Consider the following 18,048-nt stretch of genomic DNA (forward strand, 5'->3'; position numbering starts at 1 on the left):
CAGTCTATCTATTTTTAGACCAGAGCAAATTATTGCGCTGGTGTGAACAAAACGAGAATTATTCGGAGCCTGATTTTCATAATAATTTAGCCTTATATTATTATTTCTGCAACTGTTAGATTTTATGTAAACATATTTTCAATACTGAAAGTGTATTGCCTACAACTCAAACTACAAAATTGGGAGACCTATATTGTGCGTAAATTATTCCGGTCCCTAACGGAAATCACAAGCAACTTGTTATTGTTTACGTTTGGGGCACCTAACTTTACTGCTCTATAGATAGTTTCATGCCCATTTTTTTTTTCAAATCTTTATCGCGTAATCTTTATTCAAGTCCAAGGTTTAAGAGTTTTTGCCAAGATGAAGGTCATTCAAATCGATCGATATTTGAAGGACGAGTTTCCTAGCCAAATGTTAAATACGTGTTTATCTAGAGTTTGGCAGTTAACTGATTAATACCAGTGTTGTTTTCATAGACAAAACTGGCCATATGTTTGTCCCCCAACCGCGAATTATTAGTTTTTTGTTGCACTGAAAAAAAGTCGTCCTTCAGAGTCATTAGACTCATACACCTGGAGTTTATCCCGGTTTCTATAGCGCGAAAAGTATAGGCTACTGGTCTATCGCAAAGTACTTTCCGTAAGATCTAACAGACCCAACTACCCAATCACTGCTAGGTGGACCGGGGGGGGGGGGGTTGTCTGTAAAATATCCCGACTTCATCCGGGATCGATCTCGGTCCCTTTACCCGTGAAGCAAGTACTCTACCAACTGAGCTATTGAGTCCCACTTTGTTGTACTAAAGTCGAGTAAAATCATGACGTGTCGCAATCATATAAGAACGATCCCTCTCGGTAATTACAGCTGGACTCGGGCATGAATAAGTACCTGACTATTGACTTTAGAGAAAATTATAGGACGTTTGTAAAATAACATATCGTCTGTCATCTTGTTCTCTATTAAATAAAATATGAAATTGTTTCAACATTGATTGTGAGACTGCGAGATGAATACCCATAGACTGATTTAAGCTGATTTTTAACGTTATGACCTGCCATTAATACTTAAAAACTATTCTTGCATTTAATTTTGTATGGTCCAAACAACCATAGTTATGTTTTTAAACAAAAAAAAAAAAAAAAAAAAAAAAAAAAAAAAACACAACAAACAAACAAACAACAAACGAGCACCCTCCCCCCACCAAATATAAACAAACACACACGTATGTACATACACACACTCACACACGTACACACAAACATATGCCCGCACATACGCGCACGCGCGCATACACAAGAAAACATAACAGGTCTTCGTAATTTTAAAGATGCAATGATTTATCACTCCCGTACAACGACAGGACCTCTACATTCTACATTACATGTCCAAAAGAAAACAAACTCAAGCCATTTCACAATGATAAATTGCAGTCATTGCATCAGCTGTTCCATTAACGTTTATTTATGTGCCTAGAGGGTATAGCATGATACTTAAAAAGAATAATCAACATCACCATAAAAAGAGCTTCAACAACGCCGTCATCGCCGTAGTCGTTGTCGTTATCGTCGTCGTCGTCGTCGTCATCATCATCATCATCATCACCATCATAATCATCATCATAGTCGTCGTCATCATCATCATCATCATCATCATCATCATCATCATCATCATCCTCGTTGTCGTCATCATCATCATCATCCTCGGCGTTGTCGTCGTCATCAGCATCATCATCATCATCATCATCACCTAAATCAAACGCATGGACAATGAACACAAATAAAATAAAAATCAAACTAGGACATAAATAAAAATATTTTGTGGCATGTAATTTAAGTCTTTATTTCAATGAAATGACCACAGTTCATCAAGTAACTCGAGGAACAAACAGTGAAGGCAAGATGAACACTATAAGCACACGTCGATTAAAGACATGCTACTAAAAGTAAATTGACGTCTGCGTAAATAAAAACTTACGTCTGTTAGGGATTTCCAATGACGCATCTATTACCTGCACTACTGACGCAGATTACCAAGTGCCGATGTACTCAAGCGTTGCCGTCGGTAAAAATATTGACATTTAATAATATTATCATTTTGTTCGTCCTTTCATAAAACCAATTAAGAAGGATGGCAAGCCAAAAAATAAACCCGAAAGCTACCGACCAATAAGTTTGACAAGCTGCTTGGGTAAACTGATGGAGAGAATTGTTAATCGCCGTCTCCAATGGTATTTAGAAAGCAATAAGTTGATATCAGATGAACAGGCTGGTTTCAGACAATTTCGCTGCACAGAGGACCAGATAACATACATCTCGCAGCTGATCGAAAATGGTTACCAAGAAAAAAAACACACAGTCACAGTTTGGGTGGATATGGAAAAGGCATTTGACAAAGTCTGGACAAAAGGACTACTTCTCAAACTTAAGAAAGCCAACGTTTCACACAACATGTTTGCATGGATTAAAGATTACCTCACAAATCGAAAAGCAAGCGTCCAATCTCAAAACTCTAAAAGCAAGCTAACGAACATGACAAATGGAGTACCACAAGGCGGGGTTCTCTCACCAACCCTCTTTGTCGTTTTTATCAATGACATCTGCGAAACCAAATGCAGAGGAGTAAAAGCAGCCATGTATGCAGATGACCTTGCACTGATATGCACTGAAAGAAATATTGGTACTGCAAAGGCCAGGATACAGATGACTCTTGATGCTTTGAGCAAATGGACAAAAGACTGGGGTATGAGAGTAAATGCTGATAAAACCACATACACAACATTCAGCTTATCAACCAAAAAGCAATCTATGCGATTAACTTTAGATGGAAAGATTCTGAGAGAAGACCTTATGCCTAAGTATCTAGGAGTGAAATTTGACCCTCGACTCACTTGGAAACATCAAATAGATGAAAGTCAACAGAAAGGGTACAAGAGAATGCAGCTTCTCCGAAAACTTGCTGGAACGCAATGGGGAGCAAACTCAAACGTCCTGAAGAAGACATATCTTGGATATGTAAGACCTGCAATAGACTATGCCATATCGGCATGGGGAACGTGCTCACAGGCTCAATTTCAAAAGGTTGAAAAAGTCCAAAACCAATGCCTACGCGTGATCACTGGAGCAATGAAAACAACACCAATTCACAAGATGGAAACCCACACAGGAATAAAACCTCTCAAAGAACAACGAAATTTAAAAATAGTGACACAATTCTCAAAGATAAAATTCATGGAATCCCAACCACTGCATCCAAGTACAATGGAAAAGAAAGAGAATCGACTCAAAAGGGAAAACTTCATCGCCTTGGGACAAAAACTAGAGAGCGAATATAAAGTGACACCAAAGGAAGATATTGCCCAAATCAATGTCCCAAATCTCAAACCACCACCGTGGAAAAAGAAACAAAAATCCATAACCATCAACAAGAAAAACATTCGAAGCAATAATGACAATGCTCAAACCCTAAAGATGATCGATAAAAAATACCCAATGACCAACTGGATAAGAGTTTATACAGATGGCTCAGTTTCCGGCCCCCTCATGAATGGAGGTGCTGGTGCACTCATACACTGGACAGATAAAACAGAAACAAAAATATCTGTATCAGTGGGTTCAATGTGCACAAGTACTAAAACTGAAGAAAAAGCCATCCTCAATGCAACAAAAGAACTATCCAGAGATCACAGAATATACGGGAAAAATGTGGTTTACTTGACAGACTCTGATGATGCTCTCCGGTCTATTGAAAATTACCAGGACTCTGAAGCCGCACACACTGTGGAGGCCCTTGAGGGCTTATCTGATAAAACAGGAAAAATTGTGCTGCAGTGGATTCCAAGTCATGAAGGTATATATGGAAATGAAATTGCCGATCAACTGGCCAAAGAAGGAGCCCAGAAGGAACAACCGAAGTCGTCAATCACTTACCATCAGCAAAAGAAAATAATAAAGCTAAAAATAGACAAAGAAAGGAATGACACACACCTAGAACACAACAAGCAGGATCCAATCCATGCCATTCAGCGAAGTAGCCAAGTCACTCTATTCCGCCTCCGAACAGGACACAATAGACTAAGAGGACATATGTTTACAAAGCTAGGTATTGGAACAACCCCTTATTGCCCATGTGGAACCGACCATGAAACCATTTTACATGTGCTTATGGATTGCCCATTATACAACGTGCAACGTTCGAACCACTGGGTCACCCCTACAACACTCAACACAAAGCTCTATGGTGAGGCTGAGGACCTAAAGCGGACCACAGACTTCATAGCAGATATCGGACTGCAGCCATAGATGTCCATCAGAGGAACGAAGAAGAAGAAGAAGAAGTTCGTCCTTTTTATTTACTTCCGCAATAAGATAAGGGTTAACTATAAGCAATGCAATGCAAACTGCCCAGTCATCTGAGGGTACAAACTATTACTTAATCTGATTATTAGTGATACTAAGCTGCTAGAAGTTGTGGAAGTAATGAACTGAAATGAATATAACAGCTTCGAAAAAAAAAATATTAATACCAAATATGGAACCTTTCGGGCACAAAACCGTTCTACAGGCAATTTTTAAAAATCCAATAAAGACAGTAATACATCACTTGAAATCCAGACAGACAGCAGATAAGTATTTTGCATGTCCTGTCGGCTGATACGATCTCCGGGGCCCATATTTATGTTGGAGTACTAGATTTGATTCTTTATCAGTCCAATAAAAGACTTCCAAGTCTTAAGCCTGAGCGGTGCAAGTGACTAAAAAAGTCTGTTCTTTTGAGCATTTTCTGTCTCTGACTAGGTGGGTGCTGTGAGGACGCGGAATAATTCGGCTATTTTGTGCTGATAACATCAAGCTCTCTAGTACACGATGGCAGGTAAGATACCAGTCTTGATACGCAAAAGATTTCCAAAGCGGAAATTAGCACACATTCGGTATATATATATATATATATATATATATATATATATATATATATATATATATATATATATATATATACCGAATATATATTTATATATATATATATATATATATATATATATATATATATATATATATATATATTATTTATATTTCGTTCCGTTTCATATTTGAACTTAATTTTGTCATAGTCACATAATGAAACAAGTCACATGATATTGACTGTCATCAACTGTCAAGTCTATATTTAGTTCAAAGAGAGTCTAACAAATTGAACCAAAAAAAAAAAGATCTAAACAAAACAAAATACAAACAAACAAAACAGAAAGTGTGCTCTGATGAATCACATCATTTCAGTCAGTGACAATGCCTGCAGAAATTTTTTTGTCTCCATTATACTTTCTAATCTATTTTTTTGTTCTTTGACACAAAACACCCGGTACCGCCATGCGCATGTTAGAAGGTCTGATGACCGGATGTAAAAATGGGCTTGTTTAAACATTTATTTAACAGACAATATTTTGTATTGGTTTGAGAGTATTATTATTGCAACAATGAGACCATAACAATTTGAGTTATCAGAACTAAAAAAAGGATGTCGCCTGCACCAATGAACTCAAGGTTAGGCTGTAGATACGAATGTATTCAAGTATTAAGTATATGTAATGTATCTCCCATGGATCAGTACCTTGTCGCGGTTGGAGAGCTTGTGTGCCTCAATGATCCGGAGAGCCAAATCGGCTGGAGATTTATCTCCTGTCAGGATCACTCATGCCGAACGGGTCAACAGTGAGAGGACAGAATAAGATTGATTCCATTGGGACATAGGTGTAAGAAAACCGTAGAATTAAAACCTAGCAGAGATCACGGCGTGTATGAGGGATGCAATGGACTGACGTATAATGGAACATTAATCGGATTTAAATTAACCTATTTTCAATTTAGGCCAGGGACCTTGACGAATGGCGTAAGATTGTGAAGTCTTCATCCCGCATGTTCCTCCGACGATCAATTGGTCATGGGATTGAGTAAGTGATTTTCAACTTCGTGTAGATGGAGCTCATAAGCGAGGGATTGCAGTCAATCTAGGAGAAGGTCACTCCAAAATTACACCAAGGGTAAGAAAAACGTTATGGCTCGAGAGACAACTGGCCTAGGAGAAGAACACTCCAAAACAAAGCCAATGTGGGCATGACGCTTTAGCTCGGGGGAATAACAAGCCTAGGAGTGAATCTCCAAAATGAAACCTGGTCTTCCAAGTCTGGGGATTTGGCATAGAGCTATCAACCCTATCCTAGAGAAAAAGCAATGTTACAGAAAAGCAGCGAAAACTTGCCCTACAAGCCCATAGACATAATGGACAGTAAGTAGGTATAAGTAATGTAATAAAAATGGCCGATTCAACCGAGGGAACAAACTACTATATATGAAACAAAGAAGGACTAAATGACACGGAAACGCCCCTTCATCACTTCCGGCTAAAAAGTTCAAAATACAATCCTCGGTAACAGAGTTCTGGGACACCAGGACACCCGTTGGCAGACTTCCAACTCCTCTGGGACACCAGGCGTTGCTAGATTTCAACTCCTCTGGGACACCAGGACACAGACTTTCAACTCCAAAAGAAACAATCATTGAGGACCTCTACTTTGAAACTCTCAACAAATTGAGAGATTAGTGTGATGGAAATGGACGGTACGAGAATACCACCACTCCTTATACAGTAAAAATGATCCAAGAGTGGATTCTACCGCATCGTCGGGAAGTTTTGCTACATTCCCCCTCCTCCCTCATATTATTGATCCCTTTCAACAATCATCTCTTTGGACAACTGAAAAGCAGGTAAAGGTTTTAGCAAGTCGAAGACAATCCAAGTAATGAAAGCATGGTTTTATAGTCTTAACGGAGTACTCTCAGAGAGGGGCATGTTCTAATGTATCGATAGGAAACATGCATCTATCGCGAGAAATTCGAGGATAAATACATTGAGAGGTAGTTTGATGATGTAAGTAACTCTTGTGAAAGTTTTGTTTTAAGCAAAGCAAGATTATTGATTCTGTAGATATTTTTACCTATTTTTGTACAACCCTCGTATGATTATCCCTCTCGACTTAGGTAAAAATACGAATTTGGCTATGGGCTGTGTTCCACTCCAACAGGACACATGTAGGACGAGGCATCATCCTTATAATAATTATTTCGTTTTTTTTTTTGGTATAAAGACAGCGCTGTGAAGGGCCTAGCTCTCATTGTACACCAAGTGTCATGAGAGAATGTTAGTGAAGACAGGGCTATCTACAGGTCCGACGGCGTATATAACACAGGACCACAAAGCCGCAATATGTAATGTAATGTAATAAATAACATTGGCACCGATGGCTCAACCGCAATAGTATATTTTCTTTTTATATCAAAATCAAGTGATATTGATCGCCGTTAGTGACTTGTTTGGTTGTGTCCTTGGATAAGGCACTACCCAAACTCGTATGAATGAGTGTCTGTTCAATTATACAGTTGTGGATATTTTGATAGCGTTTGCACAAAATCGACACCTAGCACCAGGCGACGTGAAGTGTAAGAAATGTGAAATTTGATACATAATATTGTCTAATAAAATATATGTATATATATATATATATATATATATATATATATATATATATATATATATATATATATATGATATATACCACTTTAATGCATATTGAGCATAGTGAAACCGTTGAAAGAGTGCTACAGCAATGTCTATATTTTTACTATTTGTTTATTAACTAAATTGGAAGAGTAACAAATCCCGACTTAACCTTTATAATCATAGTCATTTCCCGAACAACCTTGTAGATCAATTTGGATACAATTGTCGCACAATAATATTATAATATTAGACAGTCTGACCTAAGCTTGCGCCCATTTCCCTAACAACAAACGGTTGAATGGGGGTGTTTAAATGTGGGCTTGGTTTGGGACATTTTGATAAGCGGAGCGTTTTAAATTCGAAGTCTCTCCTGATTGTGTCCAACAATATCGATATGATAAATCCATATTGATAACCGGAAACGTCTGTACTGTAACTTCTGAATAGGTTCTATTGTCTGACACTGACTTGGTCTATTGTCTGTTTCTAGACGTCTTTGATATACAACAGGTGTGGTCATATTCATAAATAGCAGATAATAATATAGAGGGATACGGACTCCCACTTCAAAACAGGGCCGGTCTTATCAGCTAACCTGTGAAAGAGTCAGGGGGACTTGATATTGTGTATCGCGGTAAATATAGACACATTTATATCTATATTTAAACGTATGGGGCTCGAAATAGAAATAATGATAAAGGACGGTGGTGTAGTCCCTTCAATAAATGCGTTTGAAGTGTCAGTTTCAGGTTCAAATCGAATTCAATTTGTTCACTAAATCCTGTTGACGTATTTATCTCGATATATCTATGATACTATGCGTTTAGGTGAAATACACGCCTGATCTGCCCGCAAGATCATTCGTACCTAAACATAAACCTATGTGAAATAAAAAACATTTGTATACAAAACTATATTTAACCTTTAACGTTTAAAATCTGTGAGAGAGACATTCGTGAGAAGGGAACACTCAACTGACGTTTGGAACCAGTTAACCGTCGCACTCAGGAAAAATTGTATTTGAAGACCCAGATTTGAGAGTTTTTGCCAAGTGAGGGTCGTTTAAATCAATCGATATTTGAAGGACGAGTTTTTTGGCCAGAATTTTAAATACAAGTTTTTCCAGAGTAACGGAGGTTAACTGCCTACAACCAACTTACAACAACAACAACAACAACAACAACAGCAACAGCAACAACAAAAAGACTCGAGTAACGCCAACTTCATTCATTCTATAGAATGAACGAAAATGACCCCAATGTAGTATTGTGTTTAGACCAATAGTGGGTTAATTGGTTTTAACTAAATTCTCTCTTTTATATGCTGTAAATTGTAAAGGTTACGCATCTTTTCGTGTATTGACACGATTGGTTTGGCGGGTGGAATTGGCGTGTATTTTACATTTTTTGCATATACGACTTGCCTATGGATGGGTATTTTTTTTCAAGGGGGAGTCCTTTGAATAAGATTTAGATCAGTGTCAGAATTTTTTTTTAATCTCTGTTTTATCAACAACAATTTGAGATATTCTTTGAAAAATTTGTTACATTATAATATTGTAATTTTTTCCTGGTTCTTTTTGTTATTTTCATAAACATGCTACATGTTTAATATTTGTACTTGCTGCCTTAAGTGGTAAATTGACGAGAACGCATTTTCTTAATAAAGCAGCGACCTTGAGCACTGTCAATTTAAATCCTGAATGAATAAACTAGAAAAAAAATAGCACTGCATTGCCGCTCTCTAAAAACAGATCGCTTAAAGTGAGTCTCATCTTTTAAAAAAATATCAAACCTGGGACTTCAAGTGAGAGTTTTAACAAAATGAGGTTAATTTTAATCGAGTGATATATTTGAAGGACGAATTTTCTGTCCAAAATGTTTAAAACAAACACATGGGTTATTTCGAATATCACCAAGAAAAACCCCCCCAAATCTGTGCTTTGATTGTAATCATGACTATGCAATCTAAAACTGAAACTTAAAACCACCATGTCAAGGTAAACTCCATTCTTCCATCTTAAGGCATTGCACTGTGACCCGGAAGATATCGGGTTCGATCCTCGCTTCAGGCACTTTCGTTTTATTCCTTGGGCAAGATTATTAACCCCCAATTTGCTCACTTGGACACAGACATCTTGTTTGATGAATTATCTATATTCCTTCGTGGAATCTTAGGCGACGCTTTCTTATGATGTCGTGGCGGAAGGGTATATTTTTTTAATTGTGGAAATAAACGTAAATCGAGACGATTATTTTCAGCCATCATTGATCAAAGGATTCCACGCAAATGACAAGAGGGCGGCCAGATGGCGATTTCCATAATAGGGGGCGTTGAGGCTCAGCGGTACGGTCTCTACTTCGTACCCAAAAGTTACCGTGTTCGATCACCCGCCACTGCGCTGTGTGGCCATGAGCAAGTCACCTCGCCTCAAATTGGTACTAGATATATGACGGGTTGAAATATACACTGAGAAACTAATTTTGAAACTAAAATATAAAATCAGAGATAAGATAAATCAATCCATTTTTCTTGAGGATGATGACGGCTCCAGTGTCGTTAATCTTGTTAGTTATATTTTCAATTTGGCTTTTGGAAATGATTCTCTTGACATAACAATAATATGGAGGTTTAGCAGGTCACACGCATCACGCATCGCGCATCACGCATCACGTATCTATCTCACGATCAGTCTCAGTATTCGTGAAAATAGTGCCACTATGCGATTTTTGATTGGATGTCACATTGTAAACATTTCTGTGACCCATATCACAATCCCAAAGCGGCACTATTTTTTAAAACTTATCATGCAAATGATCGTGTGATAGATAATTGTTACGTGATGCGTGATACGTAAGGTCTGATAAATCTTTCTAATAGAAAAAGCCTATCCATGACTTACATCATTCTTTTTACCATGTTACACTTTTTATGATGCAACTTTCAGAGATATTTTGATGCATGGCGATCGAATAATTCCTCGATTATTCTTATCTCACAGATGTGTCTAATATGCGAGGTTGTGCAGCTTTAAACCCAGCCGTTAAACTTCTGTCGGAATCAAAGCGGAGTGTACTATTGTATCGATTTTTGTGATTGGGAACATTGCAATACGAACCGTCCGCCCAGGACTGGCAGCCTGATAACTTAGTCTTCCCAAAGGTTCGAAGTCCGCTATTTTTTTAATTAAAAAAAGAAAAAATGGCTTGCAAGTGAAATCTGTATTTTGTGTTTTCTTTCATCATATAATATATAAAACAATAAACAAAAATGAATATAACAGCTTTAATAAGAGAGAGAGCAAAATACCAAACAAGGAACTTGATAGACTTCTACCCCTATCTCAGTTCTTAAGTAATGTATTCATGTTTTCATGTTTTTTTATTGCTGGCTGAAGAAGGGTCTTGAGTCTGAAACGTTACGTGTTTGGTATTTTTTTGAAGCTATTATATTCATTTTTGTTTTGTTACTTTTTATAGTCTACAGCTTCTAGCAGCCTATTATCAATATAGAAAATAGTACTCAAACATGTCAGCGCTAAAGGCTTTTCCCCACAAGTCCAAACAAATAAAAAAAAAGAATGATATTACCTGCAGATGCTGTTATGAACGACATTGCAATAACATTCATTTAATCGAAAATCAATTTCTTTAAAGAGTTAATTCCTGATTTATACTTTTCACGCCAATTTTTGAGAAGCCATTCTCCTATTTGACGTAACAGTTTGATAACTTTAAAAAGTATAATCTAAGACACAAAAAAGCAAAACAAAACAAAACAAAACAAAAACAAACAAGCAAACAACAAAGAACAGAGAAACATAAAACAAAATGTAGAATCAAAAACAAAAGCAGCAATATCAAATGACGTCATAAAGCGACTCAATTCATTGTCATTGTCAAAAAGCTGCTTCAATCCCATGTTCTCAACATTAAGGAATGTCCGCTTAAATGCGGATAGACAGGAGAAAATGACGAAAATGTTTCTGGGTCAGATCCCTCTCCTTTCCAAATGCACTTAATTAAAAAGACCAATATTTACACCAACTGAATGATTTATGAGGCTTTTCACTATAAAACATGATAATTTATTATCAATTTCTGTTCTAAGCTATAAATATACGACTGTATGCATGTAGTTTTTTTTTCCTGTTTCTTTTCACTCATTTGTATGCCAGGTTAGTCTTGTTGGTAAATTATATTATATAATTTAATTCACTTTCATAACATTTAAATTAAAACCCATGAGAAGGCGTTTTAAGACACATATCCGAATCGCCTATTACAGCTTGTCTGCATCTGGAACTCTCTTGCATACCCTCTTTAGCAATCACTTCAAACGAAGAGTTTCCTTTTACCATATTACGGTATGTTTTGCGTTCTTGTGCTAAAGGACGTTTACTCCTTACAACTCCATCGTCGATAAAGCACGAATTGAAGTTGTCAAAACTTTCAAAAGTATTGTTTTCCTCAGCGAGATCATTGGATTCAGTACATTTTGGGTGATTATAACGATCAGTTTTGTCGAAGGAGACGAAGCTTGGGATAGAGTTCAGCGATGTTTCATTTTGAGAATAATAGGTCGTGAATATGTCTTTGTTTTGTTTGGTTGATTTACTTGGCAACGCAAAATTACCATTTTCTACACAATGGTCGTAATTAGAGTTCGAGTGAGGATTTGGGGTCAAACAACCAGAAGTAGCTTTCATGTCTAGATTTTTTGTACGACATGCAGCAGAATACATGGTCGGGGAGTCTTCAACGACATTCATTTCGCTATACTCATCACAACTTCTAAAGGGTTGTAAATTGCAAATCTCTAGTTTCCCACCAAATTCCATTTTTCGAGTTAAATCATTCCTGGCTGTCTGCTGATCTTCTGTAGTTCCTTCCATTATTAAAGGAATCATTTTTCGTTCGATTCTTCCAACTTCAAAATTCGCCACCTCACTTTTTACATCTTGTATATCTAAACAAGCCTTCTTATTGTGTACAAGAAATGGGTTTATTTCAACACAAGAAGATTTGTGGTAATTTAACCCGTGTGTGATGGAGAAATGGTTAGGATCCAATTCTTCAGTACTATCCCCCATCCAGTTTTGCTGGTTTTCCATGATATAATCAACTCTGCAAGAAACTGGCGAAGATCTGACGGATGTGTCAGACATTTCCATATACACATTGTTCTTACCAGTTGGATAACACAATGTTGGCCTTTCCGGCATGGCTTGTATCAATTTCCTCATTCCTAATCCTTCGTTGTTTTCTCTAACCGATTTCGTCACAAATGTTTGGCTTGCGGATTTATCAACCCCGAAAGACCTTGCATATAACTCCGAAAAATCGTAGGTATCTAAATATAATTTATCGTTGCTTTTGAAGGCTGACTTGGCTTGATTTGGTTCTATTCCCATCTCAGCTTCTCGGAGACGCTCGACCAACACTTTTGTCGTCAACGGTAGGTTGGCCAGAGACTCATTATTTCCACCAAAACCTGACAAAGATACTGAGATCTTGGGCAAATTTAGATACTCTCTACAGTCTTCTGGGTTGTGATTCCCTCTCAAATTCACGGTTATGGCTTGTGCTGATTTTTCTTGAATCTCTGCTCCCCCTGAAGGTAAATACATATCTGGAAGGGAACATGACTTTCCGTCTTTTCTCAGGTTTGACATATTACTATAGTGTATGGGAATATTTGACATAATAAACATCGGAACAGAATTAGAATAAGGTTTGACTGATTTTATAATTAGGTTTCTGTTTTCCTTATGACCTTCAAGTTCACGGCCGAGACCAACATTCGATTTGTTCAAGACTTTGGCTGCTTTATTTTGATCCATCATTTGTCCTTCATTAGATCTTAAATCCAGATCCTTGGTCAAACCATGTGATTTTAAGAAATGGCTTCCTTTACTATAATTATGCTCATCATCATATCTGTAATCTAGGTATTTGGTTGATCCGTCCACTTTCGAGATGGGTTTTGTTACGTACATAGGTAATTTATTCATTTGTTTATCATCACCACCGGAACGTCGATAATCAAATTTATAATCAAACTCATCTTGAATTGGCATATTGTTGACACATGGTTTTTTGGATAACTCAAATTTATCATTAGCAACTCTGCAATCAAGATTGTAAGAGCCCATCCGTTTTGAATTTGGGTTTTCTCTTGTCTTAGTATGCACTTTGTCAGATCTATAGCCATGGTCATTGGTTGAGCGTTTGACTTTCGAAATCAGACTTTTACAATTCATAAATTGTCCAGATTCTGTATTGTTATCATCACATTTCTTAAAATCATAATCTCCTTTCACAAAGCGTCCAGCAACATCAAAATCTCCTTCATCATTAGATGAACTATCGGATTTAAAAACTGATCTCTCTTTCACACCTGGGAGAATCGAAGACATCGGTGTGGGGTTCATTTTCATCCGTGTCCGATCAACACCGTACTTAGCAAATATTTCACAATTAGACTCTGTTATTTTAATGTTATAATTCGAGTCCAAAGACTCAACGTCGAAATCTTTATCGTCCACATTATCATCGAGTTGTCTGTGACGATAAATTCCACCCAGAACCTCTTTACTTTTGATCATGATATTTCTTGTGTGATCGCGAACAGATTGAGTAAGTCTGTCCTTCCTGTTCCCTCTATTTCCACCCTGCATCCCTTTTAAGGAACAAGGATCTTTATATATGACTCTGGAAGTTCTTAATGAACCACCACCCCTGGCGCTCAGGTATTGAACAACACCATCTATACATTTGTCCACCTTATCTCGAAAGCAGTAAGCAACGGCACACAGGAAGCACAACGGAAAAACTATTGACGAGAGGATGAAGAGAAATGTAAAAATGGAATTATCTTCCAAATCTCTGGTCGGTAATACGTCACTAGCAGTCGAGATGTCGACGTTTTCTCTGTTATTGACCTCTACGTTTACAGCGTTCATGATTGGCTTGAAATGAAAGTATTTAAAGAACTTTTAACTCGCGTCTACATATATTATATAGAAATGGAAGAATGATTCGCAGTTAGTTAATGATGCAACCTATAAGAGAGGTAACCGAGTTATTTGTGTAGGAACGATGTTGTACCTATTGATTACGTCCCTTGAAAGATTGGGGTTTTGATTCTGAGGACAGGAATATATCGTTTATTAATTCAATGGAATGATTCAAACAAAATGAGCAAATTAAACGGATAAGTCGTGGACGAATTTTCTTTCAACGAAACCTCCCTTCACCGTGTAAATCATTTTTATTTCATCGCAAAAGAGGAATTTTTCGCACTAGACATTAAATAGTCACTTCTATAATTTGTTTCTCTCTCTCTCTCTCTCTCTCTCTCTCTCTCTCTCTCTCTCTCTCTCTCTCTCTCTCTCTCTCTCTCTCTCTCTCTCTTCCTCTTTATTTTTTTAACGGCGCTAGGTAAACATCTAAATCAGCACTCTCCTGCTCTTGTGACTTTTGCAGACATAAGACTTTTAAATTTATTAATTTGATGATAACAGCTATCAAGGTAACATGCAACCTAGCGTTCAAAGCGGTATTTATCGTGGAGGTCTGATTTGGATAAAACGCCTAATAAAAATATAATGAGTAGACATAAATTACTTTCTGAAAGGGAATTGTTTGCTTGTATCATATATATAAATTAAATCTTCTGATTTTTTACATGTCCAATACGTATGATATTGTTTTATGAAATGTTTTTTAGATAACAAGATTGATGTAATTAACAAAGGACTGTGATGGACATTGATTCAACTGAATGATTGGAGTTTATATTATTCAGCTCGTTGACATAGAGAGGGGTTAGAGAGGTGATCAATTTATCACTAAATTATCTCGATTGGCTTATACTTATAAGCGGTAGAAGGGTACACATAATCATTTATCATAATTACAAATTTTATGTGTAAGTTAACGATTATTTGGCTGGCAGAACTCATGATAATTTTATTTAAACGTATACCATCAATACTAATTGCTTTTAATTTAGGCACCGTTAGTTTGTACTTTACTTTATGATATTAAGAATAATTACCCACTTGTCATGCGATTACAAATTTTATCAACCTTTTTCATAAATGACGAAACCTCCTTTGGTGAACTTCCGTTTCTTATTGGAAAATAAATAAACGGAAGTAAACCATATACTCCAGAAAACTATAAGAAAGAAGAAAGAAAGAAAGAAAGCAAGAAAAAAAAACATTTAAAAGCTCAGAAATAAAATAGGATGTGTATCAATTTGAACCATGTATTCAATATATTGATGCTATGTGTTTTGCTGAAATACTCACGACATCCGCCAGCCGGATATAATATACCAACACACAAAACTATAATGAACGATTATAGTATGATTGATAGATAAAGTGAGAACGACTCATAATCATCATCACCCATCGTGGCTTGTACTCTTGAGCACGGTACCGGTCAGCCGTCTCCACGTATCACGATCCTCCGCGGTGCGCGTGAAGTCTGCGTTGTTATTAAAATCACTTTTGGCCATAGAATCTGCGCAAATGATACTGACAAGTGAAGAATATTGATGATGTGTGCTTATCCAAACTGCTTACAACATCCATTAGCCAGAACGTACCAACAGAAAAAAACTGTCCTATAACGTATCCTCTATGTCCCGTGCAACACGTGTGGTGATAGTGCCTAAATATTTAAATGTCTTTACTTGTTTGAAGGACTCTCCTTTACTTGCCAAGTGGAAGGTCGTGTTGTTGTCATTCTTTGAGACCACCATACGTTTGGTGTTCTGAACATTTAGTTTCAGGCCCATCTCTTCCCTTTTGTTCACCAGTATATATTTAAAATTTTCCGGTACGTTTTCTGGAGAGTAGGCCATCAGAGTAACATCGTCTGAGTATCGTATGTTATTTATATTCTGCCCCCCCCCCTCCCCCCAACGACGACGCCTTTGATATCTTCAATTTATTTGAATATTATTTCACTATATCCTTTAAATTCTATTCATAATAATGACTGTTCAAATCAAGAACAAAAAGCTGAGGGACGTCAATTTCGTTCCTTCTACAGACATTAGTCGTGTACAGGGGCTAAATTAGTAAAGAATGATTAAAACAGTGATATATTGCATTGCCAACTTGCAGAAAAATTGTTGATACTGGAATCGAACACATCGTCCTATTCCACTTCCATTGGTCATGAGCATACCTGATCTATTCTAAACTTCTCCTTCTCCTCCCTCGCTCCTTTCCTCCTCCTCCTCCTTCCTTCCCCTTCCCCCACCCCTCCCTCCTTTCAGCCACTACATTTTCTTCGTCATCGGGCGTCTGGCCTGTTAATTCAATAACTCTGTGATTTGATGAATCTTCTACCATTCCTCTTCAGCTAATATATAGATATCCACGTGTGAATTTATAGTGTATGTAAGGAAGGTGACAGATTACAACAATGCAACGCAATTTTTGAGCACCACTGTAGAATATATAATTGATAGGCGTAATCCCTTTAAGTAGGGAATTTTAGAATATTACAACTTCTACACATTAAAAAAAAAACTTGATGTAATAACGTCAAACATAATTGTAGTGACCATAGTATATTTTTTAACATTTTAAATATTGTCCAGTTTGTGTTACTTCAGACCGGATTATGTAAAGAGCTGGTGTAATTGCCGGCTCTTGAATGTCAGTGACTTGTATGGTTTTGCTTTAAATGGATTTGGCAAGTTGTTTGTTGATTATTTTTTTGGAGGTGGCATGAACCGTTTGGATTTAGTTGGTTTAAAACAAATCAAAGGTACTGTGATTTTTCCAAGCCAAGAGATATTACTCATATGAAACGTATGCTTAGTATAAATTGCGTTGTCTCTGACCGAAAAAGATTGTGATATCGCCTAAAAGGCGTCATGTCTCGTCTTACATGTTTATTGTTGCTGTTGACTACGGACCTCTTTAACGCGCTTTGAGTATATTTAGTGGATCTTGCTCTAGAAAAAAAAGCTAAATTATAAATCATATCACGCCAGGCAGATTTACTTTGTTTGCTTCTTATAACAACAATCTATAATTGATATCTGACAATTTATGATATAATATGATAAATATCAAATCAATAATAATTTAATTTGAGTTCTATATTATTACAAGACATTGGATTATCGTATCAGTGAAATGAATTGTAATTTTTTCCGAACAAAAAGGACAATTGCTTTTTGACAATATTATGTCGATTTTCGTTTCTCGCTTTTCGCTGCACTCATAATGAATGATTAAATTTAGTAAGTACGGACGCAATGAAAGGGAGATAAGCCTTTTTATATAGCTATTCGTGATGTTTCTATTTAATGCGTCCCTTTGTTTTCACAACTGATGTCTTTTGTGTTATGGTAATTGGTTGAATGTTAACTGAATGAAAACGCGTCTGTAGTGACATCGAGTTTGAACCCTGATTTAGACACCTTTGGCGTTAGACCTGTAGGAAATGTGTCCAAATATCA

General features: G+C 36.9%; 1 protein-coding gene across 1 annotated transcript; it reads right to left on the reverse strand.

Annotated features, from left to right (window-relative positions):
- Positions 1 to 11,335: 11,335 nt before the first annotated feature.
- LOC144975694 (uncharacterized) lies at positions 11,336 to 15,687 on the reverse strand. Its single transcript, XM_078919884.1, has 2 exons — positions 15,620 to 15,687; positions 11,336 to 14,701 (listed from the first exon to the last, which is right to left on the reverse strand). Exon 2 carries the CDS (start codon positions 14,516 to 14,518, stop codon positions 11,789 to 11,791), a length of 2,730 nt encoding a protein of 909 aa, XP_078776010.1. The 5' UTR covers positions 14,519 to 14,701; positions 15,620 to 15,687; the 3' UTR covers positions 11,336 to 11,788.
- Positions 15,688 to 18,048: the final 2,361 nt, after the last annotated feature.

Source organism: Berghia stephanieae, chromosome 6, assembly GCF_034508935.2.
Source record: "Berghia stephanieae isolate SIO BIC M18660-M18661 chromosome 6, UCSD_Bste_1.3, whole genome shotgun sequence".
NCBI lineage: Eukaryota > Metazoa > Mollusca > Gastropoda > Nudibranchia > Aeolidiidae > Berghia > Berghia stephanieae.